Source organism: Mustelus asterias, chromosome 4 (genome assembly GCF_964213995.1).
Source record: "Mustelus asterias chromosome 4, sMusAst1.hap1.1, whole genome shotgun sequence".
Classification (NCBI taxonomy): domain Eukaryota; kingdom Metazoa; phylum Chordata; class Chondrichthyes; order Carcharhiniformes; family Triakidae; genus Mustelus; species Mustelus asterias.
The window spans coordinates 89713325-89737362 of record NC_135804.1 but is presented as its reverse complement, the minus strand read 5'-3'; the positions used below and the strand labels follow the sequence as shown (position 1 = coordinate 89737362).

Below are 24038 nucleotides of genomic sequence, written 5' to 3'. Positions count from 1 at the left end.
ACCACATCCCCATGCATCTGCAAATATGGGACTAATTTACACTCTTTTACATACCTTTGTTGAACTGCCTTCAGAAACGGTGGCCAGGTTCCAAAGAATGACATAGTGAGTGCACTGTAGTGCATGAATGACGATCTAAAAAATAAACAGACAATATTTCAAAGTTAGGTCCTTTATAAATACATGCTTTAACTTAAATATAAAATGAAATATATCATGAAGAAATTCCATACAAGTCAATATTGCAGCTTTTAAATCAGATTATTACCTGTTCTGGCATATCTCCATTTTCAATACCAATCTTCAGCAGTTTGTAATTGCTGCCAAACAAGTCCCATCTTGTAAGATCATGAGCACTGAAAAATAAATAAATTCAACTTAGCATGACACCTGTAATAGCAATTAGATTGGGTTTTGCAATGAGTATACTTAAGAGGAATAGGGCATTTGGCCCTACACTTAAGCTCCCTCCCATCGTTCCTCATCTAAATATATCATGGTGACCCTCTGTTCCTTTATATCTCATACGTATGACCAGCTTAAAGCATCTGCACTAATTTCAACCATTTCCTCTGGTAGCAAGTTCCACATTCTCATCTCTCTTTGGGTAAAGGAATTTCATCTGATTTCACTACTGATTTCTTGGTGATAATTAATGATCTTCAGTTTTTCTCTTCTCCACAACAGGAAATATTAGCCGAGATCTTCCAGTCAGAGGCAGAGCGGGGCTGCATGCTGCTGACTACAATTTAAACTATCCACTTTACTTGTTAAAAGCTGGAGCCTTTGGACCTTAAGGCCCAGCTCCATCGACACTAATGCGTTATTTTCTGGTCTGGTGACAAAAGGCATCAACAGTGCCTGGAAAACATGATGTGAGATTGGTAGAGAAAAGGACAGACAAAAGTTTAGCATGTGGAGACTTTTTCCCCCCCAAGAACAATGCAATATGAATCTAATATACATATTGTAGGAGATTAAACTGGACTGTTTAATAGTAGTCAATGTGATTTTACTTCAACCATACACTATCAGTGGCAAGTATAGGATATTTTAATTGACAACTTGCAACTTGAGATGAAACATTATGCCTCAGTAGCAACTAATACTTACATTTTCATTAATTCCAGGAGCTACAAAGAGGCAGTACAAGATGTATACCTTCCTCCTCATGGCTTTCATTACATCTCCAAAAATCTGTGTCCAGTTACAGAAGAAAAACATGGACACAGTGCCAATGATATCTTTGAGCAGCATTCTCTAGCTGCAGGAGCAACACAAGAGCACAAGTATAGGCTAAACAACTGCACTTCACCAATGACTAGATGAACAGCTCATAAATCTGTTTTTGGTTTGCAGATCCTATACAAAATAACTAAAACTTAGCACAAAAAGTGATTCATGCCCGAAATGCATAATCTTTGGTACAAGCTCAAGGCTTCTCAATCCAAGGCTTAAAATCCAGCAATGTAAACAAAAAAGGAGGAAATTTAGCCAACTTTTTCTAATGTTTCTTAGAAAATAGCTTGCAATTACTGTCAGTCTTCGAAATGTTGCTGGTGCATTCATACCAGATAACATAACTTCAAATTTATGTACCCCACCTGATGTTACAGAAGTTGATATCACTTGTCGCCCTTGCCAATAAAGGTTCTTGCCAATATCCCCATAGCAAGTCAATTTTTCTGATAAATTCTCACTGCCCCACTTTCTCAACACTATCTTCCAAACGTGGAATAGGATACATATTTGCTTTTGTCACTGTGTTCACTTTTCAATAATCAACACAGTCCTTGTGTCCTGTTCAGTTTTGGTACCACCTCATCTGTGAAATCCAGTTACTGAAACAGGGTTCTATGATATCATTATCAAGCATGAACTCAACTTTGCTTTGCACTCGCTTTCCCAAACTACTGACAGTTATCTGGAAGATAACTCAGCATCACATTTAGATTCTTAAGCACTTCCACATTGTCCAATTTAATTTGAGGGAAGTCAATTTCAGAATCCTCCTTTTCCTCATCTATCACTACTAATATCTCCTTCTGGTTATCATCCCTGTCAAAGTACTTTGCAAGTGTATTTATGAGACAAATCCTCTGATTTACCTTCTATCTGGGGCATTTATAAAATAATTCACTTGAGTCTCTTTTCAATCTGGTAAAATCCTCTAAAACTTGTTTTCAATGGTTTGTCTGACAACAATACCAACACCTTTCCTCCAGCCTCAAATCTACAAGCCTCGGTCTTTTTATCTGCACTAGCCTTCATCACTTGCTGTGATATCTTTAAATGTTCCCTATCGAACTCAAATTCTTAATCTTTCTCCGAATTCTGTCACCATAATCCAGGATAGTTTCCAAACTTTGACTCATTAATTTATCCTGAAACACCCTGAGTGGTCCCCTTACCTCATGACCATAAATTAATTTGAAATGATTAAATCCTATTGATTCATTAGGAGCATCGCTATTAGCAACAACAATAATGGAATCCCACAATCCCAGTCCTGTAGGTAGTCTTGACTATATGCGTTCACCATAGTCTTGAAAAGTTTGATGCCACCTCTTTGAGGCACCTTGTGATTCAGGGGTGATAGAATCATAGAAATCATAGAAACCCTACAGTGCAGAAGGAGGCCATTCGGCCCATTGAGTCTGCACCGACCACAATCCCACCCAGGCCCTACCTATCCCCACATATTTACCCGCTAATCCCTCTAACCTACGCATCCCAGGACTCTAAGGGGCAATTTTTAACCTGGCCAATCAACCTAACCCGCACATCTTTGGACTGGCTGAAGATCAAAACTGCTTTGTTTGTCAGCTGTCCATTACTTGCTTAAACACCAGTGACATGAAACGTGGACCCAAGTCCGACTGTATTTCCTTCGGTAACCCATAACTTGTGAAGAATTTGGCCAATTCTACAATACACTTTGTTGTAATATTTCTAAAAGGGATCACTTCTCGGAATCCAGTGGACACATCCAATTGTCAGCAAGTACTCATTTCCACTTTTGGTCTGAGGGAGGAGCCCCATACAATCAATCAAGACCCTGTTAAAAGATTCCTCAAATTCTGGAATCGGAATTAAAGGTGCCTTTAATTACTTACGGTTTTTCTATCTCTTGACGTGTGACATATTTGACAGAATTTGAATTGGTTTTCTGTTTATCCTCCATCCAACACATTGACTTTGTGTGCTCAAATCTTATTATAATTGAAACATTTAAGCCTTCCTAGTGTCACTTCCACCCTCAGCACTTTCCTTTCCGGTCTGAGGAGAAATCCCAGCTGCGCCTTCTCTTCCCCAATTACCTGCCTTCCTTTCACCTTCCCACCTATCTTTCTTGGATTTAGATTTGGAAAAAAGTTTTAATTTATGGTCCAGCTCACAATCATCAGCTATCTCTGCTGCTTGCCAAGCCGCTTTAACCCTTTGTTCTTCCATATGAGTTCTAACGATCGAAGTAAATTTTTAAATTCTTCCAAGATAATTACTTCTCTCAGCGCTTTGCATGTTATTTCCACCTTGAATGCCCATATCCAAGCATCTGTTTCCTTGCACTCTGAAATTTCTGCTTGTATGCCTCAGGAGTCAATTCATATGCACTCAGAATAGCCTTTTTTACTGCATCATATTCTCCAGGTATCTCTTGTGACAGCGATGCAAGGGCTATGCCCAGATTTCCTTTGGCCATTTCATTTCTTGGTTATCTTCTCAAATAAAATAAAGAATGCCTCTGCACTCCTATCCTTAAACTTTGGGATGGCTTAGAAAAATTTTTTAAAGTCTTCACTGGGTTCTAGTCTGTCAATAATTTCTTTCTACTTCCTGGTGCCTTGGTTTTAACTATCATAGAACATCTATCAGCCATTTAAACTGGTATTTTCTTTCCTCCTTTGCTCACTTTTCCATTTCCAATACCTTTCCCTGTCATCTTTCTCGCTCCTGCCTTTTTGCTTGTTCCATTTCTTTTCCTCCCTTTCTCTTTCTAATGCCTCCACTTCAAGTTTTTTTTAAAATTTGCAACCGAATCTTAGCCAATTCAAGTGATTCGCCCTTTTGAGAATAGTCTCTCTGGTATCCCTTCCAATTTCAAATGCTGTGTTATTACTTCAATTAAATCTGCTTACCTCGCCCCTACAGTTAATTCTAATTGTAACCTACCTGCCAATTCTTTTAACTGAGACTTGGCTACACTTTGTAAACCAGTCAGGGTTACATCTTCCACTTCAGAAAAATCCTCGCAACTGCCAATGCCATTTTGCTGTCCAAACACTTCAAAATCCCTCAATACCAACTCCTGACTTGAGAATCTCCTCACACTTGTAGCATTTAAATTCACTAGCTCCAAGCCAATCAAGGATCTTTAATCCCTTGAACAACCCCCAATTTTGTTGTGAGATGGCAGGTGGGAATTACCGGGCCAAACAAATCCAAAAGGGAGGCTTGGGCAAGCTACCACAATGATTTTCAATTTGTATTTTGTAACGAGAAGGTATATGTACTAAAGTCAGGAATCTCAAATTCCAAAATCACTTTTGGAGATTTTAAGTATTAAATTAAAACATTTATAAACCAAAAGAAAACAAACACACTCACATTTATACAGTTAATTAGTCTTACAATCATTTCCCTAAAAAGTAGCTTTCTACCTAGTTAAATTTACAAAGGCAACTGTCTTGATAGACACACACTTTACAAAACAATAACCTGATGCAATTTTTCAAAGTCGTGTCAGCTTTTAGGCTATTATATTTACTTAGTCTTGGCTTGGTCATTTTTACTTCAAATGCCTGCTTTTACATCTAGCCTTTCGGATGACTTGAATCTTACAGCCTGTCTTCCACTGAATTAAACTATATACACGTGCAATACAAGCGTTAGATCAAGTCCTGGATGGGGTGCAATATCTCATCCTGTCAGCTTGGATCTTGTTTGATCAAGTCCAAGATGGGGTGAATTGCAAATATACTTTGCTTACAAGACTAAATGCACCCTCTAACCTTAAAAGGATACACACCGACATAATTTTGCATGGTATAATGTTCCTGATCCTTACAAAATGACACACACACACCCCTTACTTGTGAAAGGCAGTGATCCTTTTCAATGTGGATAGGACTTGGTAAGCATCATCCTCATCAAGCTCTTCATCCTGTTCCAATACAAATTTAGTCAATGGATGCACCAAAGAATTACAAAATTGCTTTTTAGTTTTCCCAGCTCCCTTACCAAAATGTTTGAGAGCATAACTACTTTAGTTTTGAATAATTAACCAAATAAGCAACCGAGTAGAGAAAACACAAACAGAACAGAATGCCCATGGATTTTTCATATGCACATCTTACCCATAAATTAACCATTGAGAAAGCAGCACCTCCCCCAAAAGATTAAGTTTGAATTCTGTTCTTATATTTTCCTCTTAGTAGACTAAACTATCAATGGGTATTGAAAAATACATTGAAGATTCAGTGCCTTGGTGCAAAATTAGAAGAAAATCATAGCACTATAAAATGGAAATTGCATTGAGGGTTTCTCCAAGAATTGAGTGACAAGTTATACTGAAAGAAACACACACTACTACTTAACAGGGTCCAATTGGTGCCAATTTGCTTTAAATATCATACATCAAATAATTGAATTTTAAATTACAAATACCAAATTATATTCAAATCTAGAGCATTGTTACAGCTGGTACTCAAGATCACCTTACAGCCACCCGTGCTGGAAATTCTGCATGTTGCTTCTGGCTGTTCAGAGGATCGAGCCTGGGGAAGCAGCCCACTGATATCCACAATCCATGTTTATTCCCCCCAAGAGAAGGCTAATTCAGCTGAGATATTAAGTGCTTCTTTTATCACCATTACCCCCAATAAAAATCCTGCAGCATATATTTCTTATAATATTATAAGATGGAGAAAATAAATGGAAACTTTTATTAAATTGATGGGCTCATCAAGTGCAGCACATTTCAAATAATAACAAAAATCAAAAATGGTAGAGGTGGAAGATTTTATTTTATTACAGTACTAAATTCATTCTGAAAACTCCTAGCAACTCTCACTAAGTTTTCAAGATTATGGAGCTTTTTTAAAATGAGAAGACAAATCTTTTCCTTTCATGCTTAATGCAATATATCACGAAGTGCAGAGAATATTAGCTGGTCAGCTGCACTCAAAAGAAACCTCAGAATGCAAAACAAAACATTCAGCCTAAAATCTTACTGGAACAAGCTTCTTGCATCATGGGGCATTAGACTTTTTCTTCCACCCATCAGCTCAATCCTTAACGTTGCTGAACGCATTAGGGTAATGGGGCACCTGGGTTTTTAGTGAATGAAAGGACTAACAGTCTATCTCTTTATCCGATGAGATTTAAAGAATAAGCAATAGAGAATCAAAGTAAAAGGGTGAATTAGAGTGGGTGACTTTGTTACATCAGAGAACGAGTGAGGGAATGGAAGTCCAGATTCAGAGTGAGTATATGAGAGAAAGAAAAGGTAGAAAAAATCTGAAAAATTCAATCCATGCAGGAAAGATACGCAGTTCATGTTCTGGGCATTGCATAAACAATCATCACATTGTTAGATATTGTTAATATGAGACCTAATTTTCAATCACAAATTTAATGGGACGTTGATATGCAAATTCAGCTTACAAAAATAACTGGGAGGTTGAGAGCAAAGTTCAGTTTATGCAAGGTGAACAGATCAGTGTACATAAAGAATATGTTCTCATAATTCACTAAATCTCAGTAAGTCGCCTTTTCCTGAAGTTGCTGACTGACTTGCGCATTCATAACAGCATGCACTATGAATGCACCATGATTTTTCCAGCAAGATTTGGGCTACTTTTTTTTGACGTTATGTAAAATGATCTGCTTTCAGCAATAATTTATATAATGTCAGATTGGCATGAAATATTGGAAAGATGTTAAGACACATCAGGGCAAAAATTAAATAAATTAGTTTCCCGTTCGTGAAAACTGATGGAATATGCTTAGAAGTTTCTACAAATGTAATGCCTGCCCCAGTAAAGTTATCAGAACCAAGTCAGAACTCCCTATCCTTCATACTTTAGAAACAATTACTCTAATCACTTGAGATATAGCAATTTAAAATGAATAAATTAATGTGTACAGTTATGCAACACAACCTCAAATGTTCTCATATCCTCATCTAGGTTCCCAATTTCCAAATCATCACAGAATTGTTACAGCACAGGCGGCCATTTGGCACATCATGTCTGCACTGGCTTTCCAAACAAGCATTATGACTTAGTGCCTTGCCCCTGCTTTTTTCCCATACTCCTGCAGATTGTTTCTATTCAATAAGTTTCAATCGTTTATTTATTGGGACAAAATTTTACGTGTCTACTGATTCTACATTAATAACCAAGTGCATTTCAACCAAATTTGTGCTGGGTTTGTTGATGATTTACTATAGTCTTTGTTAAATGTCGAATAATAGAAGACAATTTAAGGCAGCAATATAGTGCTGATTTTTTACCACAAAACAAGACAAATGATGCACTTGAAATGATTCATTATGTCCTAATTTTAATGAAATATTATTTTAAAATGTGTACAAAATAACACCAAAACAAATATTAGGACTATATTAAACCATTTTTTAAAAATGACAGTGAAAGGACCATGTAATCAAAAAAGGATTTGCAAATGACCTTTCAGATACAAACCTCTTGCAAGAAATCTTCAAGCATATGGCTGAATTTATCTACCAGTTCATCAATAAGCTGGCTCCTTGAGATGTCCACTCTGTTGAATATTGTGTATTCATCATTGCAGAGAGCATGGTAAGTTTTAGAACAAGCCTCTAAGACATCAGTGTCCACATGTTTTTCTACAATATTTTTCAGCTGCCTTAACAAAGAGTCCAAGTGCTTTCAAAAAAAGAACAAAATATTTGTATTAGCATGGTAACTAAAATCACATGGTTGGATTTTAAAACCACAGTGAAAAATTACCTGCTCTGGACATCCAATAGATTTTAAAGTGTGTGTTATTATTGCAAAAAAACCCCAAGATTTTAAATGAGGGGGGACAGGTTATTGTACAGTACTACATTGCAAACTAAGGTAAGCACCAAGATTGTAAGAATTTTGTCTAGATTTTCATTCTCTATAGAAGGGGCTGCATATTATTGACAAAAAAAAAATAATGCTGCAATTAAGTTGTTTAAAAAGCAAAAAATACTGCAAATATACAGCAATTCTATCAGTCTCTGCAACAGACATGACTGACAGGTTTAATAGGTTCATGTTTTGTTGCAGCTCCTACCTACATGCTTTGTAAATGCAGTTGAACTACTGTTATGTACTCATGTAAAAGTCAAATGTTAAGATTTCTTTTTAGGATTGATATGCATGGGTGATCTGGGGCCAAAGGAGACCATCACAGAGGAATTGAAGTAAAAATTAGCACCAATAAAGAAATTACATTAATTCTCTAAGATTTATTATTTTGCAACATAAGTGGTATACATTTCAGCTCACACAACATGAATACAGACCATAACTTTAATCTCAACACTTCACATGGAAATCCTTTAAAACCACTATCACTGAATAATTTATCCCCATAGCCAGACTGTCTATCATATGGATCTTCCTCATCTTCATCATCATCTGTCGTACCAGAAACTTCGACATCATCATCTCAAGTAATTGTCCTCAGTGTCATCAAACGCATGGTTCCACATTTTTGAAATTATTTTTTGACATCGAGATCAAGCTAATTCCACACATCTATGACCTATTGGCACTGTTGGTCATGTGGGTGCTCGCATATTTCTCTGCCTGCAGTGAATGTTTTTACACCTTACAATATTCACTTGTTCTACATGGGGTACTGCCCTTGACAGTTGTATTTATGCACTCATCTAAGAGTTAAACAACACAAATAAGACTGCTGGAAATAACTGCAACAGCAATTCATCTCGTAAACAATGTCATTCAATGTTACCAAAATCATGTCCCTGTCTACATCAATGGGGACAAAGTAAAAAGGGTTGGGAGCTTCAGGTTTGTAGGTGTCCAGATCACCAACAACCTGCCCTGGTCCCCCCATACTGACACTATAGTTAAGAAAGCCCACTAACGCCTCTACTTTCCCAGATGACTAAGGAAGTTTGGCATGCCAGCTACGACTCTCACCAACTTTTACAGATGCACCATTGAAAGCATTCTTTCTGGTTCTATCAGCTTGGTATGGCTCCTGCTCTGCCCAAGACTGCAAGAAACTCCAAAGGATCGTGAATGTAGCCCAATCCATCACGGAAACCAGCCTCCCATCATTGACTCTGTCTACATTTTCCAGTGCCTCAGCAAGCAGCCAGCATAATTAAGGACCCCACGCACCCCAGACATTCTCTCTTCCACCTTCTTCCGTCGGGAAAAAGATACAAAAGTCTGAGGCCACGTACCAGCCAAATCAAGAACAGCTTCTTCCCTGCTGGCATCAGATTTTTGAATGGTTCTACCTTGCACTAAGTTGATCTTTCTCTACACCCTAGCTATGACTATAACACTACATTCTGGACTCTTTCATTTCCTTCTCTATGAACAGTATACCCTGTCTCTATAGTGCGCATGAAACAATAGTTGTCACTGTATGCTAATAGATGTGACAATAATAAATCAAATCAGAGAAATGCAAGCCCAGGTTTGGAAAAGTGGGAGCTGAGAGTCAATTTAACAGTGAATGCGACCCATTGGTCCATGTTGGCTTTTACATGAGCATATACAGTAGTCCAGCATTTGAAGTTAGACATCAGCTTCACAATTATTTGAAATATGATGCGTAACTTAGTATGGTTTCATTAGCCTTTCTTCAAATATTACATTGTCTACTCCTGTGGAGCTACATGATTTCATAAGAACATAAGAAATAGGAGCAGGAGTAGGCCATCTAGCCCCTCGAGCCTGCCCCGCCATTCAATAAGATCATGGCTGATCTGACGTGGATCAGTACCACTTACCCGCCTGATCCCCATAACCCTTAATTCCCTTACCGATCAGGAATCCATCCATCCGCGCTTTAAACATATTCAGCGAGGTAGCCTCCACCACCTCAGTGGGCAGAGAATTCCAGAGATTCACCACCCTCTGGGAGAAGAAGTTCCTCCTCAACTCTGTCTTAAACCGACCCCCCTTTATTTTGAGGCTGTGTCCTCTAGTTTTAACTTCCTTACTAAGTGGAAAGAATCTCTCCGCCTCCACCCTATCCAGCCCCCGCATTATCTTATAAGTCTCCATAAGATCCCCCCTCAACCTTCTAAACTCCAACGAGTACAAACCCAATCTCCTCAGCCTCTCCTCATAATCCAAACCCCTCATCTCCGGTATCAACCTGGTGAACCTTCTCTGCACTCCCTCCAATGCCAATATATCCTTCCTCATATAAGTGGACCAATACTGCACACAGTATTCCAGCTGCGGCCTCACCAATGCCCTGTACAGGTGCATCAAGACATCCCTGCTTTTATATTCTATCCCCCTCGCATTACATTTCATTACATTTCCTTTCAAAATTATAGCATTGAAGGCACAGGAGCTATTCCTATGTATATTAGAAGATCAATAAAAATATAAAATTTATCTTTACAAAAAGCTTAACTAAAAATTTTAGAAGGATTCTAAATCACAACGCTACTATACCAGTGGTTAAAAATAATGCATTTTTCACCTTTTCTAGTCGACCAGTTGTATAAATCTCCAAGTCAAAAAACAGTGGTAACTGTAAAAGGTTCGTCACTTTCTCTGCATCAACAGCATACTGCTCAAAGGTGGGGGAGAAAAGATAGTGTAAAACAAATATTCATATCCAAATAACTAATTCAATTAATGATCAACAAAATAAACATGACTGTAAAGAGTATGAACACAACAGAAAATTAAACCGTTTTTAGACAAAAGTTCAGGGTTCCTTAGCTCAGGGTGTCAGCTTCGTCTCACTGACAGCATTCCACCTTCAAGTCAGAAGGCTGTGGATTCCATTCTCGGACATGAGCATATAATCTCAGCTGATACTTCAGAACAACAACGAGGAAGTGTTGCATGTTCCGAGATGTTTCGAGTAAATATACTGACGTCTTATCTGCCCCCTCAGGTAGAGATAAAAGATCCTAATGTACTATTCAAAGACAAGTAGGGAATTCTCCTGGAGCACTGTTAAAATGTCTCCTTTAAGCAATGCTCTTAATGACAGTTGTGGCACCTTGTTGCTCACAAAGTGCATACAAAAATGCAATTCACCCAGAACACCGGATTTACTCTCACCAGACAGAACAGATTGGGCCACACAACACAGTGTCATGGATGGTATCGCGAGTGACGATGTCAGAAATGACATTGGTTAAGGATGGGAATAATGGTATGGGTAAATACAAGATTCAGAAGAACATGCTTTTGAGATTAAAATACATCAACCAGATCATGGAATTATTCTCATGCATTTAATAACTTGTGGAGAAATATAAAAGGCAAAGGAAAGACACTTCTCAACTGGAAGAGAAAACTGAAGGGTCAATCATCCCATGACATACTTGCGTACTTTTCACCTGGTTAAAAGCAGCAATGACAGGGGGCAAGTTTCTCACTTCCTTAGTTTGGGCTGGAGTAAGGTGCATAGTACAGAGAAACTAATGGAGTAAAACAATATTGTTTGCACAACACAAAGATGCTTGGGCTCTTGGGATTCATTTAGCTCAACCATTTCAGTTTTGAAACTTCTCGTGTCTCATGAATTAAGCTCTCTCATTGGGGTTTCAATCTGGTAAACTTGAACACTCCACAGAAACTACGGATATAAGATATCCATTTGGCCATCTAACCAATACTTCATTCACAGCTATCAATTTTAATTCAATTTTCCTGCCCTTTTCATAGGGATGGCTGCGAGTCATTCAGCCTCTCGAGCCTATTTCATTATTTTATGGCTGATTGACACAAATTGGTTCTGAAATCCTTGCCTCATCGAAATCTGTCATTCATGGTTTTGAAATTTTAACTGACTGTACAACTACAGAATCCCTGCAGTGCAGGAGGCCGCCGCCATTTGGCCTATCGAGTCTGCATCGACTCTCTGAAAGAGCAACTTAACCAGATAATCCATTAATCTTCCACACTCAATGGTCATGGCAGATGGAGTTCAATCCTGATAAATACGAAGTGATGCATTTTGGTGGGAATAATGTAAGGAGGAGCTACACGATAAATGGAAGAACCATAAAGGGTGTAGAGACGCAGAGGGACCTGGGTGTGCAAGTCCACAGATCTTTGAAGGTGACGTCACAGGTGGAGAAGGTGGTGAAGAAGGCATATGGCATGCTTGCCTTTATAGGACGGGGCATAGAGTATAAAAGTTGGGGTCTGATGTTGCAGATGTATAGAACGTTGGTTCGGCCGCATTTGGAATACTGCGTCCAGTTTTGGTCGCCACACTACCAGAAGGACATGGAGGCTTTGGAGAGAGTACAGAGGAGGTTTACCAGGATGTTGCCTGGTATGGAGGGGCTTGGTTATGAGGAGAGATTGGGGAAACTGGGGTTGTTCTCCTTGGAAAGACGGAGGATGAGGGGAGACTTAATAGAGGTGTATAAAATTATGAAAGGCATAGATAGGGTGAACGGTGGGAAGCTTTTCCCCGGGTCGGTGGTGACGTTCACGAGGGGTCATAGGTTCAAGGTGAAGGGGGGGGGAGGTTTAACACAGATATCAGAAGGACATATTTCACACAGAGGGTCATGGGGGCCTGGAATGTGTTGCCGGGCAAGGTGGTGGAGGCGGACACACTGGGAACGTTTAAGACTTATCTAGACAGCTATATGAACAGAGTGGGAATGGAGGGATACAAAAGAGTGGTCTAGTTTGGACCAGGGAGCGGCGCGGGCTAATTGTTCCTTGTTTCTCGTGGAAGTGGAAATGACTAGGGTTGGGAAGCATTTTCCGATCAGGGCCATTGTGATCTCCTGGACTCGTTTCGATCGCCTCAGGGGGTCGGAGAGGAATTTCCCAGATTTTTTTTTCCCCATATTGGCCCTGGGGTTTTTCACTCTGGGTTTTCGCCTCTCCCTGGAGATCACATGGTCTGGAATGGGGGGGTGGGGGTGAGTTAATAGGTTGTAATGAACAAAGCATCGTAGCTGTGGGGGACAGCTCGGTGGATAGGATATTGGTATGTAGATAGGCTGGAAAATTGGGCGGGGATCCTGGATTCAGGATTCAATCCTGGACCGGGGAGCGGCGCGGGCTTGGAGGGCCGAAGGGCCTGTTCCTGTGCTGTATTGTTCTTTGTTAACCTTTTTAGCTCCACTAGAATTCTGATGAATCTAGGCTGCACCTCACCCAAGGTTAATACATGCTCCTGTGGTGCAGTACCCAGAATTAAATGTATTATTCCATACAGGATCAAACCAGAGTCTGTCCAAATGTAGCAACCAGCACACCTTTGTATTCTAACCTTTTTGAGAGTTGTGGGTAAAGGGCTGTTCCAGTAACACTGATATTTTCACTTTGACCCCAAAATCCGGTTCCGAGCTTATCTATTGATGCTATTCTAAACTCATTTACTATTTTAGACTTTATGACTGGGGTTTTAGCCATCATTCTCCAATTTTTGTTTTTGCCTTTGTCCAAAAGCCACCTACATTTTTAGCTGGCCCTTAATTTCTTGCATTACTTCCATTGTTGACCACATCAATCTTTGCTCCATTATTACTTTGAATAATTGGTATGCAATACAATGAAGCAATATCCTTCTGGCTACTCATTCTCCATTACAGATAAAAACAAAAGAATGAGCACAAGCTCATATTTATACAGCGGCTTATTAGATTTCATAGAAAGTCCCAAACTGCTGAACATTTAACAAATTCACTTCATATACATCAAAGTATTTTGAAGTGCAGTCACTACATCAAGGGATCCTTAACAGCTCCTTCAGTAGACAGATAAGTGGAGATGGTGGGGTCATGATAACATCACTTGACTAGTAATCCGGAGATCCAGGAAAACATTCTAAGGACAGGGGTTCAAATCCCACCATGTCAGCCGTTGGAATTTAAATTTACTTCATAAAAATCTGGATTTGAAAGCTAGTCTCAGTAACAGTATCCATGAGGTTATTATCAATTGTCAGGAAAAAAATCTGGTTCATTAATTTGGGGAACGAAATCTGCCGTCCTTACCTGGTCTGGCTGACAATGACTCCAGACCCACATCAATATGATTGACTCTTAACCGCTCTCAAGGACAATTAGGAACGGGCAACAAATGCTGGCTTTAATGGGGATGCCCACATTAAAAAATTGCTTGGTTTAACCAATGATCGGAAACTTGGTAAGGGCAGCAAGGTGGCAAAGTGGTTAACTCTGCTGCCTCAGCGTCAGGGACCCGGGTTCAATTCCCGGCTTGGCACTGTGTGCGGAGTCTGTACGATCTCCCCATGTCTGCGTGGGTTTCTTCCAGGTGTTCCGATTTCCTCCCACAATCTGAAAGATGTGCTGGTTAGGTGCACTGGCCATGCTAAATTCTCTCCAGGGGATTATCACAATATCTTCATTGCAATGTTAATGTAAGCCTACTTGTGACACGAGTAAATAAACTTCAAACTAATACTCACTTGTTAACCAAGCAAATTCCTGAAAGGAATTCAGGGCCAAGAGTGTTACCAAGCTGACAGTTTATACATGCAAGACATTCTATGTCCAGAGTAAGATTTTAATGGACTTCTCATATCTACTGCATATGGGAGCCTGGGGCTTTCAACTGCAAAAATCTCTCCTTTCCTATTATCCAGCAGCAAAAATCTTCGTTCTATATATTTTGGGCCCTCTACAGTAAGTGTGAAATATGGAATAGAGATTAATTCTTTATAGTTTCCAACGCTGTAGGCAGTTGAATGTAGAACAGGACAGAGATACCAACCTGCAATGGATTTTGTGAAATCTAGTGTCCAGTTTGATAACACAAACAAATACATTTGTACGTAAAATGCACAAAGATGGTTGCAAGGTTATAAGATCTAGAACATGCATGCCTCTGGTATATTGCATTAGAACAACCGAAGAGCAAGTGTTTATGTCCAGGGGCATTGTAGTGCAATGAAGACCTCAAAAAGTATTAAAATTGCAGTACCTTTGATAAAAGCTGTGGAAGAATCGTAGAAAATTGTTCTGTAATTCTGGTCCGGTCATCCAACTGAGTTTTTTTCTCTTTTGCAGTCAATACCTGTCACATAGCAAAAATGCAGACTTAAAGGATGCAAACATGCATACTCTTATTTTATTTACCTCCTCCTCTCTAGTTATTTACCTGAAGACTCCTAATCACCAAAAATGTACACAAGAAAAAAATTGCAGGTTACAGAAGGTACAGAAATATTGCTCGGAAAGAGTGATACATTTCCCTTTATCTCTCAAAGATGAAACCCTCTTTGTGCATCTCATGTCACACCACACCCATTATACACATATGGAAAACATTTTCACTCCTTAAGTACTTCAGTTCAACCATGTCTTATTTTCCAGCATTTATTCCAAGAGCCAATAAAATTGTTCAATAAGATGTGGAATTAGAATTAAGTAAACAAAGTGTTTGCTTGTCTCTGAAGTATAAAAATATACAAGGTACATTTCACAAGGGTCAATAAAATCAAAGTATCCAAAATATTGTTCTTTGCCTAGTTATAAACCAAAGGATGTAGAATAACTTACCTTGCAAAGCCAATGAAAAATAGGTTTTACCCATTTGAATTATAATGATGAAATAGTGATGTCATTAAACTTGTAGTAATAGCACAGTATTTAAAGGAGTAAAAGTTATCCATCAGCTTCAATGTTGTGGTGATTTTGCCTTTGATGATGCACTTAATTTCAGATTGCTCCCATCAGACAGCTATGCCCCCAAAGTCGTACAGTTCAAAATATTTTCGAAGTTTGAAGAACAAACAACAGGAACCTGTATTTATATAGCAGGTACATACCTGCTTATTGGTAAATAAGCCTATATTATAATAGCAAGATGCCCCAAGGCACTTCACAGGAGAATTGCAAATAAATTCTGAGAAAGTCAAATCAAGCGATATTAGGGCAGATGACCAAACTGCTTGGTCAAAAAGGCACATGTTAAGAAGCATGAGAAAAGAAGAGGGGCAAAAAGGCTAAGGAAGAGAAGGCCGCCAGTGTCTTAGAACGTCAGACCTTGGCAGCCAAAGCAGCAGCCATCAATTGTGGAGTAATTAAAATTAAGAATGCTCAAGAGGCCAGAATTGGAGGGTATCTCGAGAGGTTGTAGGACTGGAAGAGATTACAGCACAAAACAGGGAATTCAAAACAAGGATGAGGGTGTTAAAACTGAGACACTGCTGTACGGTGTGTCAATGTAGGTTACTGAGCACAGGGTTATCGGCGAGGAGAAATTGGTGAGAGTTTGGACAAAGGCAAAAGTTTTGGATGACCTCGAGTTTATAAAGGATAGAATGGTAGAGGGGATAGAGAAAGGATGGCCATGACCGTAGAGGAATAGGCAAATTGAGAGTCATAGAGGTTAACAGCATGGAAACAGGCCCTTCCGCTCAACTTGTCCATGCTGCCCTTTTTTTTTAAAACCCCGAAGCTAATCTTAAAACCCCTAAGCAGAGAGGTGAAACAGCCATGGATGAAGTTTCAGCAATAGATGATCTGAGGGAGGGCAGGAGTCAGGCATTGTTACAGAGGTGGAAATAGTCAGTCTTACTGATGGCCTGAACGCGTAGTTTGAGAATTTGTCCCAAGGTCAATATGTCTCCAAGGTTGGATGCGAACACAAACATGTTGCCAGGGACAGTGATGGCTAGGGAACAGTGTTTGTAGCAGGGACCAAAGACAATGGCTTTGATCTTCCCAATGTTTAGTTGCAAGAAATTCCAGCTCATCGAGCACTGACTGCTGGACAAGCAGCAGATAACTAACACTTAAGCAGTTGAGAGAGGTGAAGGTGAGAGTAAGAACTCAACAAAATGCGTTATCTAGCTATACTAAGTCTCAAGTGAATAAAATATACAAATTGCATGTGTACCTCAATTGTACTTCACTGACCACAAACATGTGAGCATCTTAGCTATTGCTATTGAAATTTCATACCTTTCTACCTGAACCTCTGCCAACAGGAGGATGGCACTCCACCGTTTGCCGTATTGTGCACAGCATAATTTCAATAAGTGCACTCTCCTGACGATCAGTCAGTACTGAGGAGGAAAAAATGCAGTGTCAGTCTTTCCTAGCGGTGAATTACACAGTATTTTCCTCAACTAATTTTGAGTGGACCCAACATTAAATGATTGCCATTTCAACAGTTAGATGACATTACACAACCTGTACCAATAATGCTACATGAACGAGGAACAAGATTGTCATTAAATCTTGCCAATGTCCTTTATGCAGCTCTGTGAAACCTGTAGAAAGTATATGAGAGACAATGTGCTTACCTGTCTGCTGAATATTAAATAGCATTTAGCAAGGGTCACCAGAAACAAGTACTCAAATACACTACCAGCAGTCAAATTCACAAGTTTCTAATGAAACGTAACAAACCAGAACTGATCCAGATTAGATTTGGAGGATACGTTTCTCACATTTCAGGCCGACTAAATATTAAAATCATAAAATCTAGAAAATTAGTCAAACTTAGAAATATTTTCATAACAAAATAAATTATTTTTTATTGTAATGAAAACATTACCATGGACAAGTCCCAGTAAAACATCCCAAGGTGCTTCATGGGAGCAATTATCAAACAACATTCGACCTGTCAGAGTCCTCTTACCTGCATTACAGCTTGAACAGTAATGCTTTAACTTGATTAAGAATTATGGAATGGAAAGGTGACATTCAGCTAAATCCATTTTCTCCAGGTCAAAAGGGAATTTTACTTTCAAATTGTCACAATAGTCCAATTATTGCTTGGAGCTCACTTTACAAATCCTGATGGATTTTCTTTTTTTAGCAGATGGTTACTTATTCTGAATTGATGGCCTCAATAATCTAAGAAACCACACATCTGCTCTGAAGTTGGAGCAGATTTTTCTGGTTAGGTGCATTGACCCGAATAGGCGCCGGACTGTGGCAATGAGGGGAATTTCACAGTAACTTCATTGCAGTGTTGATGTAAGCCTTACTTGTGACTAATAAATAAACTTCAACTTTTCACGAGAGGCTTGTTACCTGTGGTTAACTCCAAAAACCACATGTACTTGCTCATCTCTTCCAAACTCTCCTAACATCCTCCTGTCCTGTCATTTCCCATACCCCTGTAAAGTGCTCTCTGCATTGCTACTAAAAGAAAAGTGCAAGTCAAATGCAGATGGGTAAATTGAATACTTCCATTTTTAAAAATTGGCGTGATAACCAATGTTTCCTTGAAATGTTGCTGTGTACAGCAAGTTTGAAGCAACTTTTTTCAGTGCATGGTCACTTCAAAACATTTTGCAAAGCTACACATGTTACAGACCAACACCTGTGCAGTAAATTCCAGGTACAGCATGCAGGTGAGTAGGAGCATTGATGTCAACATCAAAGGATTTCCAGACAGCAGAGCTAAAAGCATGCCTTTCTTTTCCCCGATATAGATCTTAAATACCAAACCAGAACAGTGATCCAAACCAAAGCAAATTTTCGCACAAAACACATTTTTGCTCTGAGTAAGATGGCTGCCATATTATGACACTTTGAGTAGTGAAGTCAGACTTCTTAAGAGCTGCATTGAGATTCCCAAACTTATTTAGTGCTCGACAGTCAGCAGAACGATTTTTAAAATGTTTGGAAATAACGGGTACAATTCGTCCAGTTTGGATTTGATAACCCATTCAGGACATAGTGGGTAAGGAGCCCCCTAAAGTTTTTCCTCCACATTGCAATTATATTTACATAATTGAAAATAAATAAGAAGCGACTTTTTGTTAAATTCTATCGTTGACATGCCAGAGCATTAAGTAAGAAACCTGAAGTAGAATTTGTAACATTTCTCAACTTCAAGATCAGCCTGGAATGCAGAAGTAACCTCTGGCTTATCTACCAGCTATCTTAAGAGTTTCCTCATCCCCTGCACCCTCATCTCCAACCACAAATGATCAGCTTTGTCACAAAAATCAAGGCCAATTCTTCAGGTACAACTGCTAACATTCCTCCATTGTTCATTGAACCAATCTTCCCCCAATGTTTTGCTGCCCGTCATCCTTCGCTTTCTCTAGTTTCTCTGTCTCTCTTGATGCCTTCGCTGATCTCATCTTTCCACAAGATACTCCTGCTGCCCTCTGTGCCTTATTCCTATTAATCTGCAAACTTCCTTTTCTGGTCCCAATGTTAGCTGATGTTGCAAACAGTTCCCTCTGTTCGAGTAACATGCCATTCTTGTAAATCTGTCACCACGTCATCTCCATTAAAAATAAATACCCTTGACCTGCCCAGGTCTGTAAATTGCCACCCATCTCCAACCTTCTTGAACATGGTATCACCTCCCAATTCTTTCCCACAACTCCATGATTGAATTAACCCAATCTTATTTCCACCCCACCACAGCACCAAATTCGTGTTCAGTCACAAATCACATCCTCCATGCCTGTGACAATGTTGCATTATCCTTCCTCATGGTTCTCATTTTGTCTGCAGCCCTTTGACACAGCTGACCACACCATTCTCCGACAATACATTCATTTACCAGCCGAGTGGGACTATGTAAGCCCGCATATTCTGTTACAGGCAGTGAATCTTCTACATTCAATTCTCTTCCATCCCTGATGTTACCTCTGGAGTTTCTCAACGATCTGTGGCCTCTTCCTATTTCTCATCGGTGTGTTGCCCCTCAAACATAATCCAAAATATGACATCAGTTTCCACATGTACAATGATCTCACCAAATGCTCTCTGGACCAATATGCATGACTTCAGTGTTATCAGGCTTCTATTTATTTGTTTGTGTCACAAGTAGGCTGACATTAATACTGCAATGAAGTTACTGTGAAAATCCCCCAATCGCCACACTCCGGCACCTGTTCGGGTACACTGAGGGAGAATTTAGCATGGCCAATGCACCTAACCTCTCGGAAGAAGCGATCACAGTATGGTTGAATTTAAAATACAGATGGAAAGTGAGAAGGTAAAATCCAATACCAGTGTCTTGTGCTTAAACAAAGGAAACTACAAAGGGATGAGGTGGGGTTGTTGGCTAAGGTAGACTGGGAGCAAAAACTTTATGGTGGGACAATTGAGGAACAGTGGAGGACTTTCAAAGTGATCTTTCACAGTGCTCAGCAAACTTACATACCAATGATAAGGAAGGACTGTAGAAAAAGAGATAATCAGCCATGGATATCTAAGGAAATAAAGGAGGGTATCAAATTGAAAGAAAATGCATACAAAGTGGCAAAGATTAGTGGGAACCTAGAGGATTGGGAAATCTTTAACGGTCAACAGAAAGCCACGAAAAAAGCTATAAAGAAAAGAAAGATGAATTATAAAAGTAAACTAGCTCAGAATATAAAAACAGATAGCAAAAGTTTCTACAAATATATAAAACGAAAAAGTGTGGCTAAAGTAAACACTGGTCCTTGAGAGGATGAGAAGGGGGATGTAATAACTGGAAATGAGAAAATGGCTGAGGCATTGAACGGGTATTGTGTGTCGGTCCTCACAGTGGAAGACACAAATAACATGCCAAAAATTGATGACAGGAAGGCTATGGCAGGTGAGGACCTAGAAACTATTATCATGAAAGAGGTAGTGTTGAGCAAGTTAATGGGGCTAAAGGTAGACAAGTATCTTGGTCCTGATGGAATGTATCCCAGGTACTAAAAGAGATGGCGGGAGAAATAGCAAATGCACTACTGGTAATTTATCAAAATTCACTGGACTCTGGGGTGGTTCCCGCAGATTGGAAAACAGCAAATGTGACACCACTGTTTAAAAAAGTAGATAGACAAAAGGCGGATAAACTATAGGCCGGTTAGCTTAACTTCTGTAATAGGGAAAATGCTTGAATCTATCATCAAGGAAGAAATAGCGAGACATCTGGATATAAATTGTCCCATTGGTAAGACACAGCATGGGTTCATGAAGGGAAGGTCATGTTTGACTAATTTGGTGGAATTCTTTGAGAACATTACATGTGCAATGGACAATGGGGAACCTGTGGATGTGGTTTATCTGGATTTCCAGAAGGCATTTGACAAGGTGCCGCACCAAAGACTGCTACATAAGATAAAGGTGCACGGTGTTATGGGTAATGTATTAGCATGGATAGAGGATCAGTTAACTAACAGAAAGCAAAGAGTGGGGGTAAACGGGTGTTTTCCTGGTTGGCCATCAGTGACTAGTGGTGTGCCTGAGGGATCAGTGTTGGGACCGCAATTGTTTACGATTTACAGAGATGATTTGGAGTTGGGGATCAAGGGGGGAATTTTACCATTTGGAGTCTGAGGGCCGGATCCGGGCATAATGCAGATCCGAGCCGGAATCCTCTTTGCAGCACGTCCATACGCTTTTTGCCGACTCCGGTCCGATCCGCGCACTGGACGGGGCTTAGCGCCGCCGGAACGATCAGAGCTCTGAACTGCGCATGCGCAGTTGGAAAAAAATCCGAAGCAGCGCGCCCGGGTGTGAAAGAAAAAAACAGCCGAGAGAGCGGGTTGGTGGACTTGGGAGAATCTTGCAAACTGAAAATAATGTAGCATCTTCTTTGTGCTGCTTAGTTATCTATGGGAAAGGTAATTAAACTACAGTGTCCTAGTGAGAAATTAGTGACCTGTATAATACATTTGTGATCTGTAACTGGATTGTTGATGCTCAAATATTCAGAGTCCTGTGGTGAACTTGGCAGAATTGTCCCCGTGGTGGAACTTGGTTGGAAATAAGATTCAAGGAGATTACTAAATCTGGGAAACCAATCACAGTGAAAAGAAGTTTGTATTGGCAACTCTTCTCTCACATTCCATGGCAGATGTGCTCCTACTTATGAATGTGATTTGCATGGGCAACGTTGGGTGCAGCGAATCTGCCTCTGGAGCAGCCTTCGAACCTTTCTTTCATCTTGTTTTCATCTGAACATTGCACAGAATTAGACGAATTCCCTTTGGAAGATCATGTCAAAATTATAATCGCAGGAACTAACAACCTGACAGTCAAAAATTTGGGGAAATATTTCAAAATATATATCCCCCCATCCATATTTTGAAATATTTTCCCAAATTTTTGACTGTCAGGTTTTTAGTTCCTGCACCCAACGTTGCCCATGCAAATCACATTCATAAGACCATAAGACAAAGGAGCGGAAGTAAGGCCATTCGGCCCATCGAGTCCACTCCACCATTCAATCATGGTTGATTTCAACTCCATTTACCCGCTCTCTCCCCATAGCCCTTAATTCCTCGAGAAATCAAGAATTTATCAATTTCTGTCTTGAAGACGCTTAACGTCTCGGCCTCCACAGCCCTCTGTGGCAATGAATTCCACAGACCTACCACTCTCTGGTTGAAGAAATTTCTCCTCATCTCTGTTCTAAAGTGACTCCCTTTTATTCTAAGGCTGTGCCCCCGCGTCCTAGTCTCCCCTGCTAATGGAAACAACTTCCCTACGTCCATCCTATCTAAGCCGTTCATTATCTTGTAAGTTTCTATTAGATCTCCCCTCAACCTCCTCAACTCCAATGAATATAATCCCACGATCCTCAGACGTTCATCGTATGTCAGGCCTACCATTCCTGGGATCATCCGTGTGAATCTCCGCTGGACCCGCTCCAGTGCCAGTATGTCCTTCCTGAGGTGTGGGGCCCAAAATTGCTCACAGTACTTCAAATGGGGCCTAACCAGTGCTTTATAAAGCCTCAGAAGTACATCCCTGCTTTTGTATTCCAAGCCTCTTGAGATAAATGACAACATTACATTTGCTTTCTTAATTACGGACTCAACCTGCAAGTTTACCTTTAGAGAATCCTGGACTAGGACTCCCAAGTCCCTTTGCACTTTAGCATTATGAATTTTGTCACCGTTTAGAAAATAGTCCATGCCTCTATTCTTTTTTCCAAAGTGCAAGACCTCGCACTTGCCCACGTTGAATTTCATCAGCCACTTCTTGGACCACTCTCCTAAACTGTCTAAATCTTTCTGCAGCCTCCCCACCTCCTCAATACTACCTGCCCCTCCACCTATCTTTGTATCATCGGCAAACTTGGCCAGAATGCCCCCAGTCCCGTCATCTAGATCGTTAATATATAAAGAGAACAGCTGTGGCCCCAACACTGAACCCTGCGGGACACCACTTGTCACCGGTTGCCATTCTGAGAAAGAACCTTTTATCCCAACTCTGCCTTCTGTCTGACAGCCAATCGTCAATCCATGTTAGTACCTTGCCTCGAATACCATGGGCCCTTATTTTACTCAGCAATCTCCCGTGAGGCACCTTACGGTAGGGGCACATCTACCATGGAATGTGAGAGAAGAGTTGCCAATACAAACTTCTTTTCACTATGGTTGATTTCCCAGATTCAGTCATCTCCTTGAATCGTATTTCCAACCAAGTTCCACCACGGGGACAGTTCTTCCAGGTTCACCACATGACTCTGAATACTTGAGCATCAACAATCCAGTTAATTGCTCACTCGGACACTGTAGTTTAATTACCTTTCCCATAGATAATTATGCAGCACAATGATGATGCTACATTATTTTCAGTTTCAGTTTGCAAGATTCTCCCAAGTGCATCCTCCCTTCCCAACCAGAGATCCATCTGAGCCGCACCCCTCCGGCAGACGCCAGCTGAAGGCCAGGAAGGTGGTGCAGGCTCTCGAAGGACAGCAGGTCGGATGGATGGTGGAGGGAGATCAGCAATCGAGGTAGGTTGGGAGTGTGCTCTGCCGAGGGGGACTTGCCTCCCAGCCCCGGGGGGGGGGGGGGGGGGGGGGGGGGGGGTCTCTGCCGGGGTGGTCTGCGAAGGATGGTCACTTCACAAGGGCAGAGAGGGCTTCAGAGGTTCCCTTGCAGAA

The 24038-nt window shown here is 40.3% G+C and overlaps 1 protein-coding gene across 5 annotated transcripts in view; it reads right to left on the bottom strand.

The window, feature by feature from the left end:
* The window catches only part of stag2b (STAG2 cohesin complex component b), a 151979-nt gene that overhangs the window by 35002 nt on the left and 92939 nt on the right, over positions 1–24038 (bottom strand). For all 5 annotated transcript variants that reach the window (XM_078211349.1, XM_078211351.1, XM_078211353.1 and 2 more), the window contains 7 exons: positions 17150–17253; positions 15165–15257; positions 10714–10803; positions 7707–7910; positions 5094–5164; positions 269–356; positions 55–135 (listed from right to left, as the gene is read on the bottom strand). In XM_078211349.1, coding sequence (XP_078067475.1) covers positions 55–135; positions 269–356; positions 5094–5164; positions 7707–7910; positions 10714–10803; positions 15165–15257; positions 17150–17253 — 731 coding nt within the window. The remainder of the gene's footprint in view (positions 1–54; positions 136–268; positions 357–5093; positions 5165–7706; positions 7911–10713; positions 10804–15164; positions 15258–17149; positions 17254–24038) is intronic.